This window comes from Amblyomma mixtum, chromosome 1, assembly GCF_055824585.1.
Source record: "Amblyomma mixtum isolate Tamu chromosome 1, ASM5582458v1, whole genome shotgun sequence".
Taxonomy (NCBI): Eukaryota; Metazoa; Arthropoda; class Arachnida; order Ixodida; family Ixodidae; genus Amblyomma; species Amblyomma mixtum.
Window position 1 is genome coordinate 135241577 of NC_143012.1, and position 15416 is coordinate 135256992.

At 49.2% G+C, this 15416-nt stretch overlaps 1 protein-coding gene across 1 annotated transcript; it reads left to right on the forward strand.

The window, feature by feature from the left end:
• The first annotated feature begins 11055 nt into the window (after positions 1 to 11055).
• LOC149367667 (uncharacterized) lies at positions 11056 to 11723 on the forward strand. The gene has a single exon (XM_089567390.1). It carries the CDS (start codon positions 11109 to 11111, stop codon positions 11493 to 11495), a length of 387 nt encoding a protein of 128 aa, XP_089423516.1. The 5' UTR covers positions 11056 to 11108; the 3' UTR covers positions 11496 to 11723.
• Positions 11724 to 15416: the final 3693 nt, after the last annotated feature.

Below are 15416 nucleotides of genomic sequence, written 5' to 3' on the forward strand. Positions count from 1 at the left end.
AATCCGGCAGCAAAGCATCCCCTATTAATTATCGTCCCATATCCCTTACCAATACTTGACCCAAAATGTTCAAACATATAATATTCACCAACCTTGTTAACTTCCTTTCATTGAACAACTTTTTATGTCAGCGCAACATTGTTTTCGAAAACTTTACTCTTGCGAAACACAGTTAATATAGTTTACACATGCATTGCACTGTATTCTAGACCTATCATCACTAACTGGCTGTATATTTCTGAATTTTTCAAAGGCTTTCGACGATGCATGTCACAACCTTTTGGCTCACAAACTAAAACATCTTAATATTGACTGTAACTTATTGAAATGGATTGAATGTCTACTTAATCGCTCACAATTAGTTATTGCTTACGGTTATAACACCTGTTTTACAGAGGTGTCTTCCGGAGTTCCACAAGGTTCAGTTCTTGGAGCCTAGCTACTGTTCCTGATCTAACATTAATGATCCCCGCTCTCTTATGGATTCTCATATTCACCTATTCGCTGATGTTTGCGTCATTTTTAGAGAAATAACCAACACTAACAACCTTACATTACTTCAGTCAGTGGCGGTCACAGAGAGTGGTTTTAGGGGGAGCGGACAGACTGCTGTATATAAAAAAAGAAAAAATAGAAACAACGATTTTTCATTTTATTTGCACAAAATTTTTTTTGCGCTTTGTTATTGAAAAATAAATGGCGAAAGGTATAGACGTTATACCATTACTCAATCTTTGAATGTTAACGTTTACGCGAGCAATATTCATTTCGATACCAGGGGAAACGAGTCGACGTCTGAGATAATTGCCACGACATGTCCACTAAGGTCAAAGCACCTGCCCGGACATTTCACCAGTGGGGTTAGCGGCCTTCATTTATCAGTTCTGGGAAGTGGCTTAATTTGTTCTGCCCTCAGTCCCCAAGGCGGCTGGTCGGCGCTCCTTGTCAAGCCAGAAAGGGATGGTCCCCTCGCTTGCGTCGCTGTGTCCCTGGTGGGATAAAGACATGAATGGGTGGCTCCCCCCCCCCCCCCCCCCCCTCCCGCCGACGAGGTTGTTGGCCACCGCAACCGCAGGTAAATGGCACCGCCGTCGCCGCCGCGCCGGCGGCATGGCAAGACAACGGTGGCGGGAACTTGATTACTTTTGTATTTTGTAAATAGTGTACAAAGCTCTCCCCTGTCCTTTCTTGCTGTCGCTCCCCTCTATACTTCTCCTTACTATCCTCTCCCTTTCCCTGTCGTTTCCGCCGGCTGCAGCTCGGGTGCTTAAGATATTAGATAGCAATTGCCGCAGCCGGCAACACTCTTTTGCTTCCTTTTTTTTTTAAATAAACCACTACCACCAAGGCAGGAACACGATACCTATCAACGTGTAGAACATGGAATTGTGTGAAATAAGACAGCCGCTAACAAGGTGAACGTACAAAGCAGGGGACTACTTGACGAGACCGCCACTGACTTCAGTGCGAAGAATGGTGAATGCAGCTATATATGAACAAATGCAAAGTCATGCGTGTATCTAGAAAAACTTCCGTCCCACCTCACTACTACATCGATAACATTTCGTTGGAATCAGCCTCATCATATAAGTGCATCGGCGTCCACATTACTTATTATCTTAACTGGTCTCTTCATACCGAGAACATAATTGAAAATGCTAATCGCATGCTTTGCTACTTACGTCGCAACTTCTTTAACGTTCCTTCCAATTTGAAACTACTGCTTTATCAAACACTAATACGATAAAAACTCGAGCATGCAACACGTGTATGGCACCCTGCTCATGACTTCATTAATGATCTTGAGCTGGTGCAAAATAACTCTGTGCGTTTAATCCTTGTTAACTACAACCGCACAGCTATGAAGTCTAATATCTGCCTCCCATAACTGACATCGCGTAGAAAAGTGTTTCGTATCACCCTGTTCCACAAGCTGTACCATCATCCCGCTCTTCGTGATCACCTCATCCCCCGTACAATTTCTGTATCCCGCCGCATTGATCATGATCACAAAGTTGGAAGTATGTCATGCAACAGAAAATGCTGCTCGCAGTCATTCCTGCCGCGAACCTCATGCGACTGGAACCACCTTACCGCAGAAGTTGCCGGCACTGAAAATTACGAGCAGTTCCGCGTAGCACTAGCTAACATTCAGGCGCTGTTTAATGTTCATGTAATCAACTGTATTTTTCTCTCAGTTTTAGTATATTTACCATTCCCCCTGTGTAATGCCACTAGCCCGTTGTGCTCTAAGCGGTGCGGGCCGGGCTCTATTATTTTACTTTCCTTTAGACTAGCCCACCCTAACATCTGTGTAATGCCACTGGCCTTGAGGGGTAAATAAATAAATAAACAAACAGAGTAATATGCAAGCCTCTCACACAACATTCACTAATATTTCTTTCTTTCTGTAATAACAATTTGTAGACAGCCTAAAGGCTCATATTTCACTGACGTGAAGGTTCATTTTTCAGTCACAGTTCCATACTGTAGAGCGCAGGATAGCGCTTGTGCTGCATAGTTATTCTTCTGTGTGTGTCATTGTAGGCGCTATTGTTTGTTTTCTCAAGTACTATGCACCGTGTATCCCAAACTGAAGTTCTTCTAAATCTTCTTTGATATTAGCAGTTGCAAATTCAAGCCTTCTGCAGGATTTGAAGGAGGCCCAAGGAGACGAGGACTAATTTTATGCATATGCAAATGTAAACAGCTAATCTATCTGTACTATTGTAACTTGCATTCTCTTTTTTGCTTTATGTGCTGTTCTTATATTTCGTGCCATTATGCTGAATGTCGTGATTTTTGTATGTATTATAGTGTAAATTGATACTGTATGTCTGCTGTCAAAGTGTTTTCTTTTTCTTTACTGTAATGCGCGATTGTAATGTTTATCTCTTATATTGTTTGGTGTACTTTCCATGTTCTTTTAAAGTACCAACTTGTTTTTCCTACGAAGCGTGGCCTTCTGGTAGAGCATCCGCCTCGCATTCGGGAGGTGCTGGGTTCGATCCCCAGTGCCGCCGGGTACCCACCGGTTTCTTTAATGGGTACAAGATTTCCCCTGGCCTGCTGCTCGGCTCTTCTAGGGTGAAATGCTTGGGAAAAGGGTCTTAGACCAAACAGTTGCCTTGGCGGATGAGTGATAAGTTCCCCTGCCAAGCAACCATAAGTCCGCCTCGTGCGGCATAAGCCCAATTTGTGGCCCTTTTTTTTTCACTTCTCCCAAACGTACACCCCTAAAGGAAGCCGAGCGCCAGGCCGGGGGACGCTTGTACCCTTTTGACCGGTGGGTGCCCGGCGGTGGGTTGGTTTCGAACCACCCACCTCCCGCAGCCGAGACGGGCGCTCAAACCACTAGGCCACGACGGCTAAAAGCTGTGCACCACGGGCTAAAAGCTGTGCACACAGCTTGACAAGGCCCAGGGGACCAGCCAGATTTTTCTGGTAAATAAAGTGCATTGACTGATTTATTAATTCATTGATATGCAACTTACAAATGATTGGAAATGAGGGGAACATGTGCACAGGGCGGAAAGCGCGTGGTCTGCCAGGAAACACTGAGGTGGCCCCGAGAAGGGCCTTTAGTAAGGACGACATCCGTTTTGTGCCTCTTCACTAAGCAGCGACGACACGGCGTGCGCAGTCCTCGTTTTGCACGAGCTGTCGAAGCAATCCTTGGTAAAAAAAAACACGAGGGAACAAAGTCGTGCTGTGTATGCACATGCGATCGCCTCGTGGTTCCATTCACGGCGAACAACCATCCGGCAAGCCTGACTCTTTCGACGGATTCAGGAAACGACTGAAAAGAACAAAAGTAAGGAGCGAAGAAAGGTGCACTGCTTACAGGTTAGAACACAAAAACAAAGCTAGGCGCTGCACTCGGTTAACCCATTCAACGAGGCGTGGCGTGAGCTTTAAATCCGATTTCGACAAGGCGTGAGAAGTCGCTAAAGAAGCAAAGGCACACTGCACTGAGTGAATGATATAGATAGACTAAGCGCAAGTCATAACTTCTCTAAAGCCACACTGCACTCGTTTAACCCTGCAACGAGGCCTAGCGCGGGTTCTGATGTCTGGCGCCGATTTCGACAGAGAGGGAACACGGCCGCGAGATTGATGCCCGCAATCTTCCAGGAAGTAATGAAGCGGCCCTGAAAAGGGCCGTTTGGAGCAGCTCTTCAACGTCAACCTACAGCGGCGTGGCGGCGAGCAGTAGGCCCAGCGTCCGCGGCGAACAATGACATCGGCTTCCGAGAAGCATATCCAGGGAACGACGCTGCAAAAAAAAAAAAAAAGTTTCGTTACAAGCACCGCAATTTGGTGAGTCCTCAATGCACGAGAAAACTTGCGACAATGTAGTTCAGTCCTTACCTCAGGGTTGAGAATGCGCACCCCCGACAAGCGCGTCAGCGTAGCTGTCAAACGGCGGTCCTCAAAGCGCGCCTGATGCGGATCCTTGTAGTGCCGCGGCAAAAACTTTAAATACGAGCACGACACTAGCCACGTGCTCCTGGGGAAACGGCGAAAGCCGCAAGCAAAAACTGCACAGAAATTTCAGCTGGCTGTCGCCGCCGAGCGCACCACGCACGAACGCCATAGCTGCACACGCCTCGAAACGAGCGCGCCGAGGATCACGAAACGAATGCGGCATGCCCGCTCACCACGCACGCGCGGCGCGGCGGGTGCACCTAGCGATTCCCCAGGCGCTCTAGGGAGAGGTCGAGAAAGGCGCGCTGACGCCACGTCCGGTTGAGAACGAGGGCGAAGTCAAAAAACGTCACGGAGAAGCGCATCCCATCGACCAATCAGCGTTTCCAGCCTGCCGTCCCGCAAACGCTTCTTGCTGCTTCGCATTGGCCCCGCTTGGCCTCTAAAATAGCAGGAAAAGAAAGAAACACGGAAAGAAAGCACAAATAGTCTTTGGCTTGGCTCGGCTATTTGGACTCAGAGCAGTGACAACTCTCGAATGGAAAATCAAACAAAGGTTTTTCCTCGAACGCACTTAGTAACCTAATACGGCAGCGTGAGTAATACCAAAGCACTATCCGGAGAAAAATTCCTGCACTCACAGGGAAAGCATTTGCGTTCGATTTTGGGTGCCTCCATGCTTGTATGGCAAGAACGTGGGGGGAGAAAGGTTTTTGTCACTTCATGTCGCCCAGCACTGTTAAAGTGAGCTTTAGCCATGGAGGTAAAAAAACTAGGAGGGAGTGCGCTCAGCCTCTGCAAGCCATCCTCCTCTGACGCCGCTGCCGAGGGCCCTTTTGCGCACTGACTCATGGGAAATAGGCCCTCCTCCACAGTTACCAGACTGCCAGCCAGCGGTGCTTTTTAGTGAACGTGCGTGCTCCGAAGTAGCGCAGCGCAGCGCTTTGGCGGAATGCGTACCGAGCTCGAGGTTGTCTGAAGGCTCCGCGTCTCTGTTGATTACACTCTTGAGTTTTTGGGTGCACTGTAGAAAACTGCGGGTAAACTTTTCATCGAAGGGTGCGGCCGTGACCTCGTCACTGTTCAACTGTGGTTCATAAAGAGAATGTAGAGGAATTCCTTTCGTCGTTATACACACATACGGAGCGTTTATTTCAGCGCATGCTATGAGCGGAGAACTCGAGAGTAGGCGAAGAAACGAGCCTCTAAAAAAGGGCGCAGCGGCTTCCAGAGCGCTCACGGCGGACGGACGTATTGAACGAGCGCTCCGGCGCGCTGCGCAAGATTCTATTTCTCGGGCAGGCGGACTTCGGCCCGCCCATGGGCCCTCCGTTCTCCGCTATTCTCAAGGCACAAGTCGTGCCGAATACGCGCGCGCACATAGGCGGTTCCGACGTGAAATTCAGCACTGAAGTATTTCTCTCTCTCTCGTGCCGGCGGCTTTACGTCTGCACCTGCGCGGGGTCTCCCGGCCACTGCGCACAATCACTTACAAAAAGAAGTAAGCTGTATGTATACATAGCCGCGCGCTCGTAGCGTCCTGTCTCGGACTAATCGCGCGCGCGGCATACTGCACTAGCGGCCGGGGTGGGGCGCCCGGCCGCGTCGGAGGTAGCACCCACGGAGCGTTCGTGTCACGCGTGCACTACCTGGCGAAGAGAGAGCGGGAAGTCAAGCCCGCCTGTTCGATGAACGCACAGAGGCTCACCACTGTTCTGTCACGGGTATAGAGGCTAGAATATCACGGGTGCGCGCAGTGCCGCGCGGCCACAGGAGCGCTTCGAGACTGTCCGGGATGATTCCCAGCGCCCTGCAGGCCGCGAGAATCTCGCGACGCGGCACTGCAGAAGCGGCACAGCGAAGGAGCATGTGCTCCAAGTGTCTCCACTGCGCCGTAGTCAGCGCACGCGTCGCTCGGGGATGGTGGCCGCTGCGGCGAGCGAGCAGTTTGCGCTCACCACGGAGCCGTCAGTGAACGCAAGCAGATGGTCACGTAGTTGCTCGTACAGCGAGAGAGCGAAACCGAAACCGAAATCCAGCTAAGAGCTACCACTGCCTTGTCACGTGAGGGCCTATTTCCCATGATGCTTTCCATTATATTTTTTATGACTAGGCTTCAAGATTGTGACGTCATGGTCCCTCCTAGGTTTTCTTCCTCCATGGCTTTAGCACTGTTCCCTGCGCATGCGCACTGCGCGTGGTCTGCTTCCCTGACATGTTCCCTGATGTCATAGAGCCTGATGTCATACCCTTCCCCATGGATGAAGGAAAGAATTCCTTCCTCCATGTCCTTTCCTGATGTCATACCAACTGATGTAATGCTTCGCAATTCTAGGCACTGTACTTCGAAGTGATGCCGGTGATGTCTTCAGCGGCTTGTGGTCCTCTTTGCATGTCACTTCACAGACACAGACAATTTTATTTTCTTTGATCTTTTTTAGTACTTTCATTGATTTTCATTTTATTCACCGCAAGACACACAAGGCCTTCCAGCTACAAGCAACTCAGATTTCAACTTTTTCTGTTGATAGGTGGCAGCATCTGAGTACCCCAAAAAAGAGGCAAGTTCTATTCCCCCTCCAGGTGTGTAAACTACACCGCGACACGAAAGAACACTGTACACGAAAGTATTCGTTCTTCCGCGTACAAAAAGTAGAGCCCAGAACTTTCTAGCCAAAGTTCCGGGGACCGAAGCAAGAAAAGCTAACCCCTCTCAAGCCATTGAGCAAAGAAGGATGTGGGGGTCAGACAATGGGCCATTTCCTAGTAACCCACCGGTTTAGCGCATCCGGTTTGGGTTGCCTAAGCTTTCTTCCTTCTTTTCTGCGAAAATACTTTTTTGCAATGGTAGGGTGGGGTTACTGGTTTCGCCTGAGCAGACAGGTGTTGTTGGTTAAAATGGCGGAAGAGAGGCTTGGTGCATATGCAGGACATAATCCGGAAAAGGTTCCATTGTGTTGAACACCTAGCTATGTAGTCAGTCTCCAAATAAAAGGAAAGGAAGGAGCTCAATCCTGCTTTCCCACCCTACCCCACCAGAGAGGACTGGGAGGCTGCTCTTCTGAATGGGAGGCGCCATTCTGAACTTCAGGACTGGGAGAATGCAGCCCTGCTGGCTGCTCAACTCTCCAGGACCAACGAGCCCTGGTGACAGCACCACCGCGGCTTCGGAGGTGTGACGGCGCAAGTGAAAAACAAGTTTGCATATCCCTCCGTTTTTTCGGCTCGACAGCGTTTACAACCACATCGGGGCAGGGCCAGGGTGCAGTTGAGTCAACATACCCCTTGCGGCGGAGTTTACTGGCCCAGACCCCTTGACTCCTGTCTGACTCGTTTTCTTTCGTTAAAATTTAAGCAGCGCTAACTTTTAGGACGAATACACAGAGGACATGACAGGACGGGCGCTGACTCGGCACCCGCCAGGCACCGCCACCGTCGAGGCTGCGTTCAGCTCCCCCGCGCGGCCTGTTCCTCGTCCCTGTCAGGAAGGCTCGCCCCGCGACAGCGATGGGATGGCATCTGCTAGCGGCTGCCGCTGTTCGTAGAGGCGGGATTTCGACCTATGCATTCATGAGGCTGAAAAATTATTTCGAGGAGCGAACGTCAGGAAAGGAACGAAGCTTTTTGAAGCAGGCCATGTACACAACGGGAAAGAGGCGGTATCTTGCGACGGGAGCGAAGTAGCAGCCCGGTACACTGCGCAGACAAGCATCCCTGCGCCACCGAAAACCATCAAATTAACGCTAAGAAATATTTGTATCTGGTGCCTGTTACCGCTGAACTCTCACTCATTTTTTTTATGTAGCTATATTCCAGTAGACAGCTTGTTACCGCAAGCTGTAGTTGCAAGGCAGGCATCGCAGGCAAATGTAAATGCGCTGCTGTCGTTGCCGTGTTTTTGGAGCGGTGTGAAACGCTCTCCAAAACGAGCCACCCGCAAGCCTGCAGTGTTCCTGCATTTAAAAAAACTTACCCTAAACTTTCAAAGACGGCCAGGCGGCATAACATTGAAGGTAATTAGAAAAGTCCACTTTTTGAGCGAGCGGCGCAAACTTGACTTCATAACATTCTCGTCTGCCGCAACTTCGGTGTTCGATGTGAAATGCCCTGTTCAAACTACGCCTTGAAATGATGTACCCATGGCGTAATCTGCCGCTCATATTTTCTCATTTTTCCAGCAACTGCCAGGTCCATATCGTTGCAACACGTGCGTCAGTGTTTTGATGATATGAGATGTCCAATGAACTAGCTTTTGCAAGCAGAAAAGGATAGCTGCGGCGAAGCGCCTGTGCGCACTGAAACTCAGTGCGGAAAACATAAAACTTTTTGACTGGGATTGTGCAAAAAAGGAGTATCCCAGCTATTTCATGCAGGATTCTTGCAGAATGCGCTCAAAAAGCGGGATTTCATTGCAAGCTTTGTTTAATTTCTACACATTCAGTACAAGTACCCTAAATTTTCGACATTAGAATTGTACTAAATTATCACCCAGTCGTTCAGATGTGGAGGCAAAGATTTATCAAGAACATGTTGCCGTTGCCTCTGAAAACGTGCCTTTACTGTCGAAAAAGACGCTGGACGACACGGCGCTGTGGAAGCGAGCAAGGATTCCGCGCATAAGGTAAACGATTCTTTACTGCGCAAAATTTCGGCTTCTTCCACAGGCGTGACTGCGGGCGAGTTATGCGTGGCTTTTCAAGACCACATATTGTGTACAGCCATGCATGAGTCAAGTAAGCTTCTGCACGGGTTTGACCACTGCTTGACCAGAAACCGTGCGTGCGTGTTGCCCGTCGCGAAGGGTGGGCAGTCTCCCAATGTCGCGTCGGAAGTCCACAAAACCTTGTCCCAGGCGAATTTATATATGCATTATTGCATCCTGCAACACAGCAGTGTGTCCTGCTGTTGTTATGTGCCATTTTTTGCTCGGTAAGGACGCCCAAAACTGCTTCGGGACGGCGCGCGCAGCACAGCGGGAGCTGTCGGGCTGCCCCAGCCTTCCTGACAGGGACGCGCGCGCCGCCGCCAGTGGCGCGCGCGTCGCGCTGGAGTTAGATGCGCAAGGTGCCACGTTCTTCGTAGAACATACAAGAAAAGACGACCGTGAGCGCATGCGCATCTGCGACAGACCACAAAAAGAAAAGGCCAAGATGACAAACATGACAGCAAAGGTAGATAATGTGGGCGGCACGCATTTCGTTATTTTTAAGCAATCTGAATTCGCTGGCATGCAGGGAGACAGAATTGTGGTGCTGATCACACAAGTCGCCTTTTGCCTCGATGAAAAATGCTTCGGATAATTCCCGAGCTAATATATATCTTTGCTCCTGCTTAGAATTTTGATTTTGTCAAGCCGTGGCTCACAGTTCTCATCGTTTTGGTCCTTGCAAGAACGGCAATGGGCGGGTAGATTCAGGCATGAGTCTGATGCGTTTCCCAAACTTCGTTCATGTTCCCAAGCACGTTCGTTAACACAACGCCCTGTCATGGCCAACATACACTTTGCCACAAGAAAGGGGAATCTCATAGACCACACCCGTGGCACACCGGACAAGGGCTCGTGTTTTGTTCCACAGCCGGATGTTGCAGGGACACTGCTGAGAGCCGCCGCGGTGGCTCAGTGGTTATGCATGGTGCTCGGCTGCTGACCCGAAAGACGCGGGTTCGATCCCGGCCGTGGCGGTTGAATTTCTTTGGAGGAGAAATTCGAGGCCCGCGCGTGTACTGTGCGATGTCAGAGCACGTTAAAGAACCCCAGGTGGTCGAAATTTCCGGAGCCCTCCACTACGGCGTCTCTCATAGCCTTAGTCGCTTTGGGACGTTAAACCCCATCAACCAACCAACCAACTACTGCTGACTTTAAGGCACATCTTGGCCAGTTTTAGGTTATGGGACACCTTGTGGATGTGTGGCATAGTTTGGCGTTCCCGGGTCTTTCTTTTCTGCGTGTCTTTTTCTGCCGTCCCTTGAATTTCTGTATGTTCTACGAAAAACGTGTTCAATAAACATAGTTGGAGTCAGCGCCCGTCCTGTCATGTCCTCTGTGTATTCGTCCTAAAAGTTAGCGCTGCTTAAATTTTAACGAAAGAAAATGCATAACCAACTAGCCCCGCAACGTGTTTTACATGAACGCGTTTACATGAACCCAGTAACCGGTTTTTGACCCGATCACTCGACTAGAGTGTACTAGAGCGCTCGATCCAGATGGCCGTGACTCGACTCACGTGTGTTTTGGTGCGAACTGGCTGCATTTGTTTTTCAGTCCCGGACTGTCCGGGACTACTTGCGGACTCGAGTCCGGTGTTTGCATGGAGGATTCCTTCCTCCATGGGTGTTTGTTTTTCTCGGGCAGCCCGAAAGCTCCGCCCACCTGCATGCCTGCATCGCCATAGCAACGCGTTCGTGCTGTGGGGTGTGGGGGGAGAGTGCAGTGCTTTTGGGTGTGGCCTTGCATCCCGCTTACATTTCGCACCTCAAGCTCGAGAAAAAAAGAAAAGCAGAAATCCTTTCGAAATACAGCCCAAGCAAGAAAGAAAGGAAAGAAAGAAATCAAGTTCGTCCAGGTTCTAAGAAAAAAACTGCGGTGCGCACTAACACAGACAAGCAAGAAGTTGGTGGTAGAGTGTAGTAGCGACACTCCATCATCATCATCATCTTTGTTTGGCGCCTGGCGCGCGCGAATGAAAACTGTGCTAACTGTGCTGTTGTCGCAGTCAACTTCGCGGCATTCGACCCGGGCCACCATGGCAGAGAGCGTGCCGCTGCGCTGCAACAGCGCTTTGTTTGTGGACCTGACATTAGAGGAAGCGTTCCGCCGCTTCGACCAGCTGCTCGCCGAGGAATGCGCGGACAACGAGCTGGCCAGGGCGATCAGGTCGCACTTCCGATCCCAGTTCCGCGACCTCGTCCACGGCAACGTGGTCGTCAACGAAGAGGGCCCCGCGGGCTGCGTCACCCTCGAGGAGTTGCTGGAAGAGCAGCTGCGCATCGTGGCGAGGCTGCGCGCCACGGTCCCGGCGCTGCTGCGCCGCAGGAGCGAACTGCAGGCCGCCGCCCAACAGGAGTGATCTTTCGAGAAGCTGGTCTGCGCTTTGTTCAGGTGCTAATCAAGCATACTCCGAACTGCTATTACGGCGACTTCACTGCAGGGATGGTTTTCGGAAACCTTGCCTTATCCCTTTCCCCGTCGTCGGAAATCATTACCACAACTGTTACTGCCAGCTGGTCTCTCTTGTGTAGCATTTGACTAATCTCATAATTATAGCTCACACCATTCTGTCTGCATTCGCAGGTGTTCCTCTTATTGCTGGAGTGCGACGAAATGGATGGGGGGGGGGGGGGGGGGGGTCACTGTTGCAACTGCAAAATTGAGGTCACTGAGGCAAGACCGCCCACAGGCAGTCCCCAACCGTGCTGCTCCATCTGCTGAGCCACTGCGGACTGCTGGAAGGTTTAATTGTGACTCGCAAAACTCCACACCGTTTCTTTTTTTTCGAATGTTAAAGAATGGAAGCAGGAAGCACAATGCTTACACTGCTTGGTCGTGTGGATGTGCGTTTTCTTTTCATGTAATGCTTTCAGTAGCTATTCTTTACAGGTGTGATGGACATCAGTGTCCACCTGCTGCTGCGTGGGCGTATCAAAAGAGTGGGACAGAAAGCAACAAAAACTTTTAATGACTGAATGCAGATGAGCACTGCTGCACGAGAGGCACGGCACCACACAAACTTGCAATGAGGATGTTGTCGGCACGACAACGAATTTCCTACAACAGCTGGTGAAGGCTTAGCGGACGCTTAGTGAAAGTCTTTGAAGGAAACTCTGCCAGTCTTTCAAACATGCCTACAAGCGAACCTCCACTCGCAATTCTGGCACTTTCACTGGTAGGTTGTGTTACTTCTTTTCAGTTAGTATCAAATGCTGATTTCAGGCTGCTTTACATAGGGCTCACAGTTATCCTACACGCCAGTGAGCATCGCATGTTTAACAAAAGAGAACAGAACAAAGCAAAGGCCGACATGTTCAAGGAGGCAGCACAGAGAAGCTGGTTTTGAGCAGCACTTTGTCGTCGTCAGTTCGTGAACAATCCCTTTGAAAGTTAGGGAAAAAAACGCCCTGTTGGGCTAGTTGTTGACTGTTGAGCTTTGGTTACAGGCACAAAGCACACACACAAGGAAGGTAGATGGGACTGAGCGCCACTCACAACTGCTTTATTCAGAGGCGGAATGCACCAATATATAGCCATCGAACACGAAAGGAACACCACCATGTTTCAAGTTTGGTATGATAGCGAACGAGTGAAATAGTTGTTTGCAGCCTTATACAAAGTGCACGTGGTTCCTTTCTTTCTGATAAAAAAAGTTTCAATTAATTCTCTAGCATTGGTATCCTTACTTCTTGACAGGAACTGCGCAGCAGCAAAACATGGCTCGCAAAAGCGTGATGGGTAGGATCTTATTTGCTTGGGTAAATTTGGGCCTTTTGCTGAATGTTTCTCATCAACACAGTGCCCTGTTTGGCCTATGCTCGACCGGCAGCATGCGAGAGAGATCTCATACACCACCCCTTTGGAGTGGCTGCGACCTCTTTCATCTTTTCCTCCTCTTCCGATCAACCACCGAAAAGGCATGGCTGATTTATTTTATTCTGTCCCCCACGAGGCCTTGCTCACTGCTGCTGCTGTATTGAAAGAAATGTCCCTATTTCTTTTCAGGGGGTCTGCATTCATGGTTATTTAACCCCTTTTGGAGTTTTACTTCCAATCCCCTTTTGTAACATTGACCAGCAGTGTTTTCTGCAGAAAGCTGGCATATGTATAAGGTTCTGTGACAATATTGTCACAAATGGTTAAAGTTTTGCGCCAGGTTTTACCAGCTAGCACGTTTTTAAAGTCTTCACACATGTGCATGATTTTTGATCATTTTTACTAAGGATGCAAGAAATTTCGAAGAGAGAGTGCATGATTTTTTATCCTTATTTCGACAAATAGAAATGGCTTAAGTTTACATGTGAAGTGCCTGAGGGTAACTTTTTACAGTATTTAGATCTTAATATTGAGTTTTTGTAAGGTTTGTTGGGGGTATGCTCCATGTGCAAAAAAAGGGGCTTCTGCCGCATTTCTCTGCTCATTCAAAGCTAATTAAAAGGGGGATTTGCAGTCTGCCCTCAGGAAATCTTGCCCTCATGCGATGCAGTTGAGAAGCGATTGCTGTAGCCTGCCACAGAAAATGAAGAGCAAGGCAGGGGATGATGTCCCTCGAGAAGAAGTGATGAGACCAGTGCCCTTCGTGCACAAGCTGGCCCACAAGAGGTGGAGGCTTGTCTTTTCAGCCCCCCAAAAGCCTCGTATCGAAAGAGGAGGAAAAGATGAAAGCAGTTGTGTGAAGTGCGCCAGAGGGGTGGTGTATTAAATCCCCCTCTCGTGCGGCCTGTCCTATACTGGGCGAACCAGGCATTGCATTGGCAAACCAATCGGGGAGCATCGAAGACACGTTGAGCAAGGTAAAGAAGGCCCAAATTTACCCAAGCAAATAAGGTCCTGCCCGTCACGCTCTTGTGAGCCATGTTTTGCTGGTGCGCAGTTTCTGTCAACAAGTAAAGGTACCAATGGTACAGATCCATTGAAGCTTTTTTTATTGGAAAGAAAGGAAGCATGTGCGCTTTGTATAAGGCTGCGAACAACCATTTCACCCGTTCGCTATCATACCAAACTTGAAACATGATGGTGCTCCTTGCGTGTTCGATGGCTATATATCGGTGCATTCTGCCCCTGCGTAAAGCAGTTGTGAGTGGCGCTCAGTCCCGACTACCTTCCTTGCGTGTGTGTGTTTTGAACCTGTAACCAAAGGTGAAAGTTAGTGGAACAATGCAGCAAGACCTATGAGCAACCCTTGAGGTTGCACAGCAGATTGCAGTCGCTGGGACACTTTTCAGGAGCTGAGAAGGCTTTTATAAAAAATGTGCTCTCCATCCTGGCACAAGATGAGTTTTTAGAGGGAGCCCTTGGAAGGGGTCAAGAGGAAGGAAAGGACTGGGAGCAGCTTTTCGTCACCTTTACACTCTCATCTGTGAGTGCATTGTTTGTATCTCAATATGGACTCGACCAATAAGAACACCAAACTGGTGGAGAAAAACGGCAGGGGAATGTGAAATTTCAAATTATCAAACCACCTTTTTTAATTTTGAAGGCCACAGACTGCAGTTTTGTGTGGCGTCCCTACAGACTTCTGGCAGTTTCCCATTGTTTCAGGCAAAAAATGTGGGCAGTTTCTGGATTTCTGCCATGTTTCAACATTCATTCGCTCACATTCTAATGCAGAAATTAATGTGTTGTGCAACATATGAACTGTATCATTGATTCGAAGCCTCACAAGCATCAGCTACCCAGTGTGTGCTTTCAAACTCATGCATTTGAGTTGGTTTTAACGACTCGTTGTGTCTGTGCTCTTATGTTGCTATAAAATGCTGACATTACTGCTCCATAGCTGCTCCAAAGAGAGAGAGAGATTTTAATGATTACAGGAAAGGCGTGCCTGGCAGTTGAGCTAGAATGCTACTCCAGATGAGGGTGAAAGGGGGGGGGGAGAGAGAGAGAGAGAAATAAAAGAAAAGGTTAAACCAAGCGCACTCGCCAAGGTAAACTAGTAAGGCGTATTTTTCTGCTCCCAGAACTACAAAATCTGTCGTGGCTGCCCAACCTGTGGTACACGATCCTGTCTGCCCCTTGTGCAACTCCATCCTGGTGCACCAATGTGGGGCACTGCTTTTCCTGCACATATGCCGTGAGCAGGCATCCGTTCACAGCACCTCTCAAATGAAGTTACTAACTTTAAAAGCGTCCCCATATATTTTGCAGCGTTGGCTGGCCAGGGGCTTCCTCTGAGCTCATTTGAGGATGAATGCATGTGTTGTCGCATGACGCGGACTACCTTTTCTCCAAGGGGAAGGGAAAAGATGTGGTGGTTCAGGAAACAGTATTCAGATTTTGC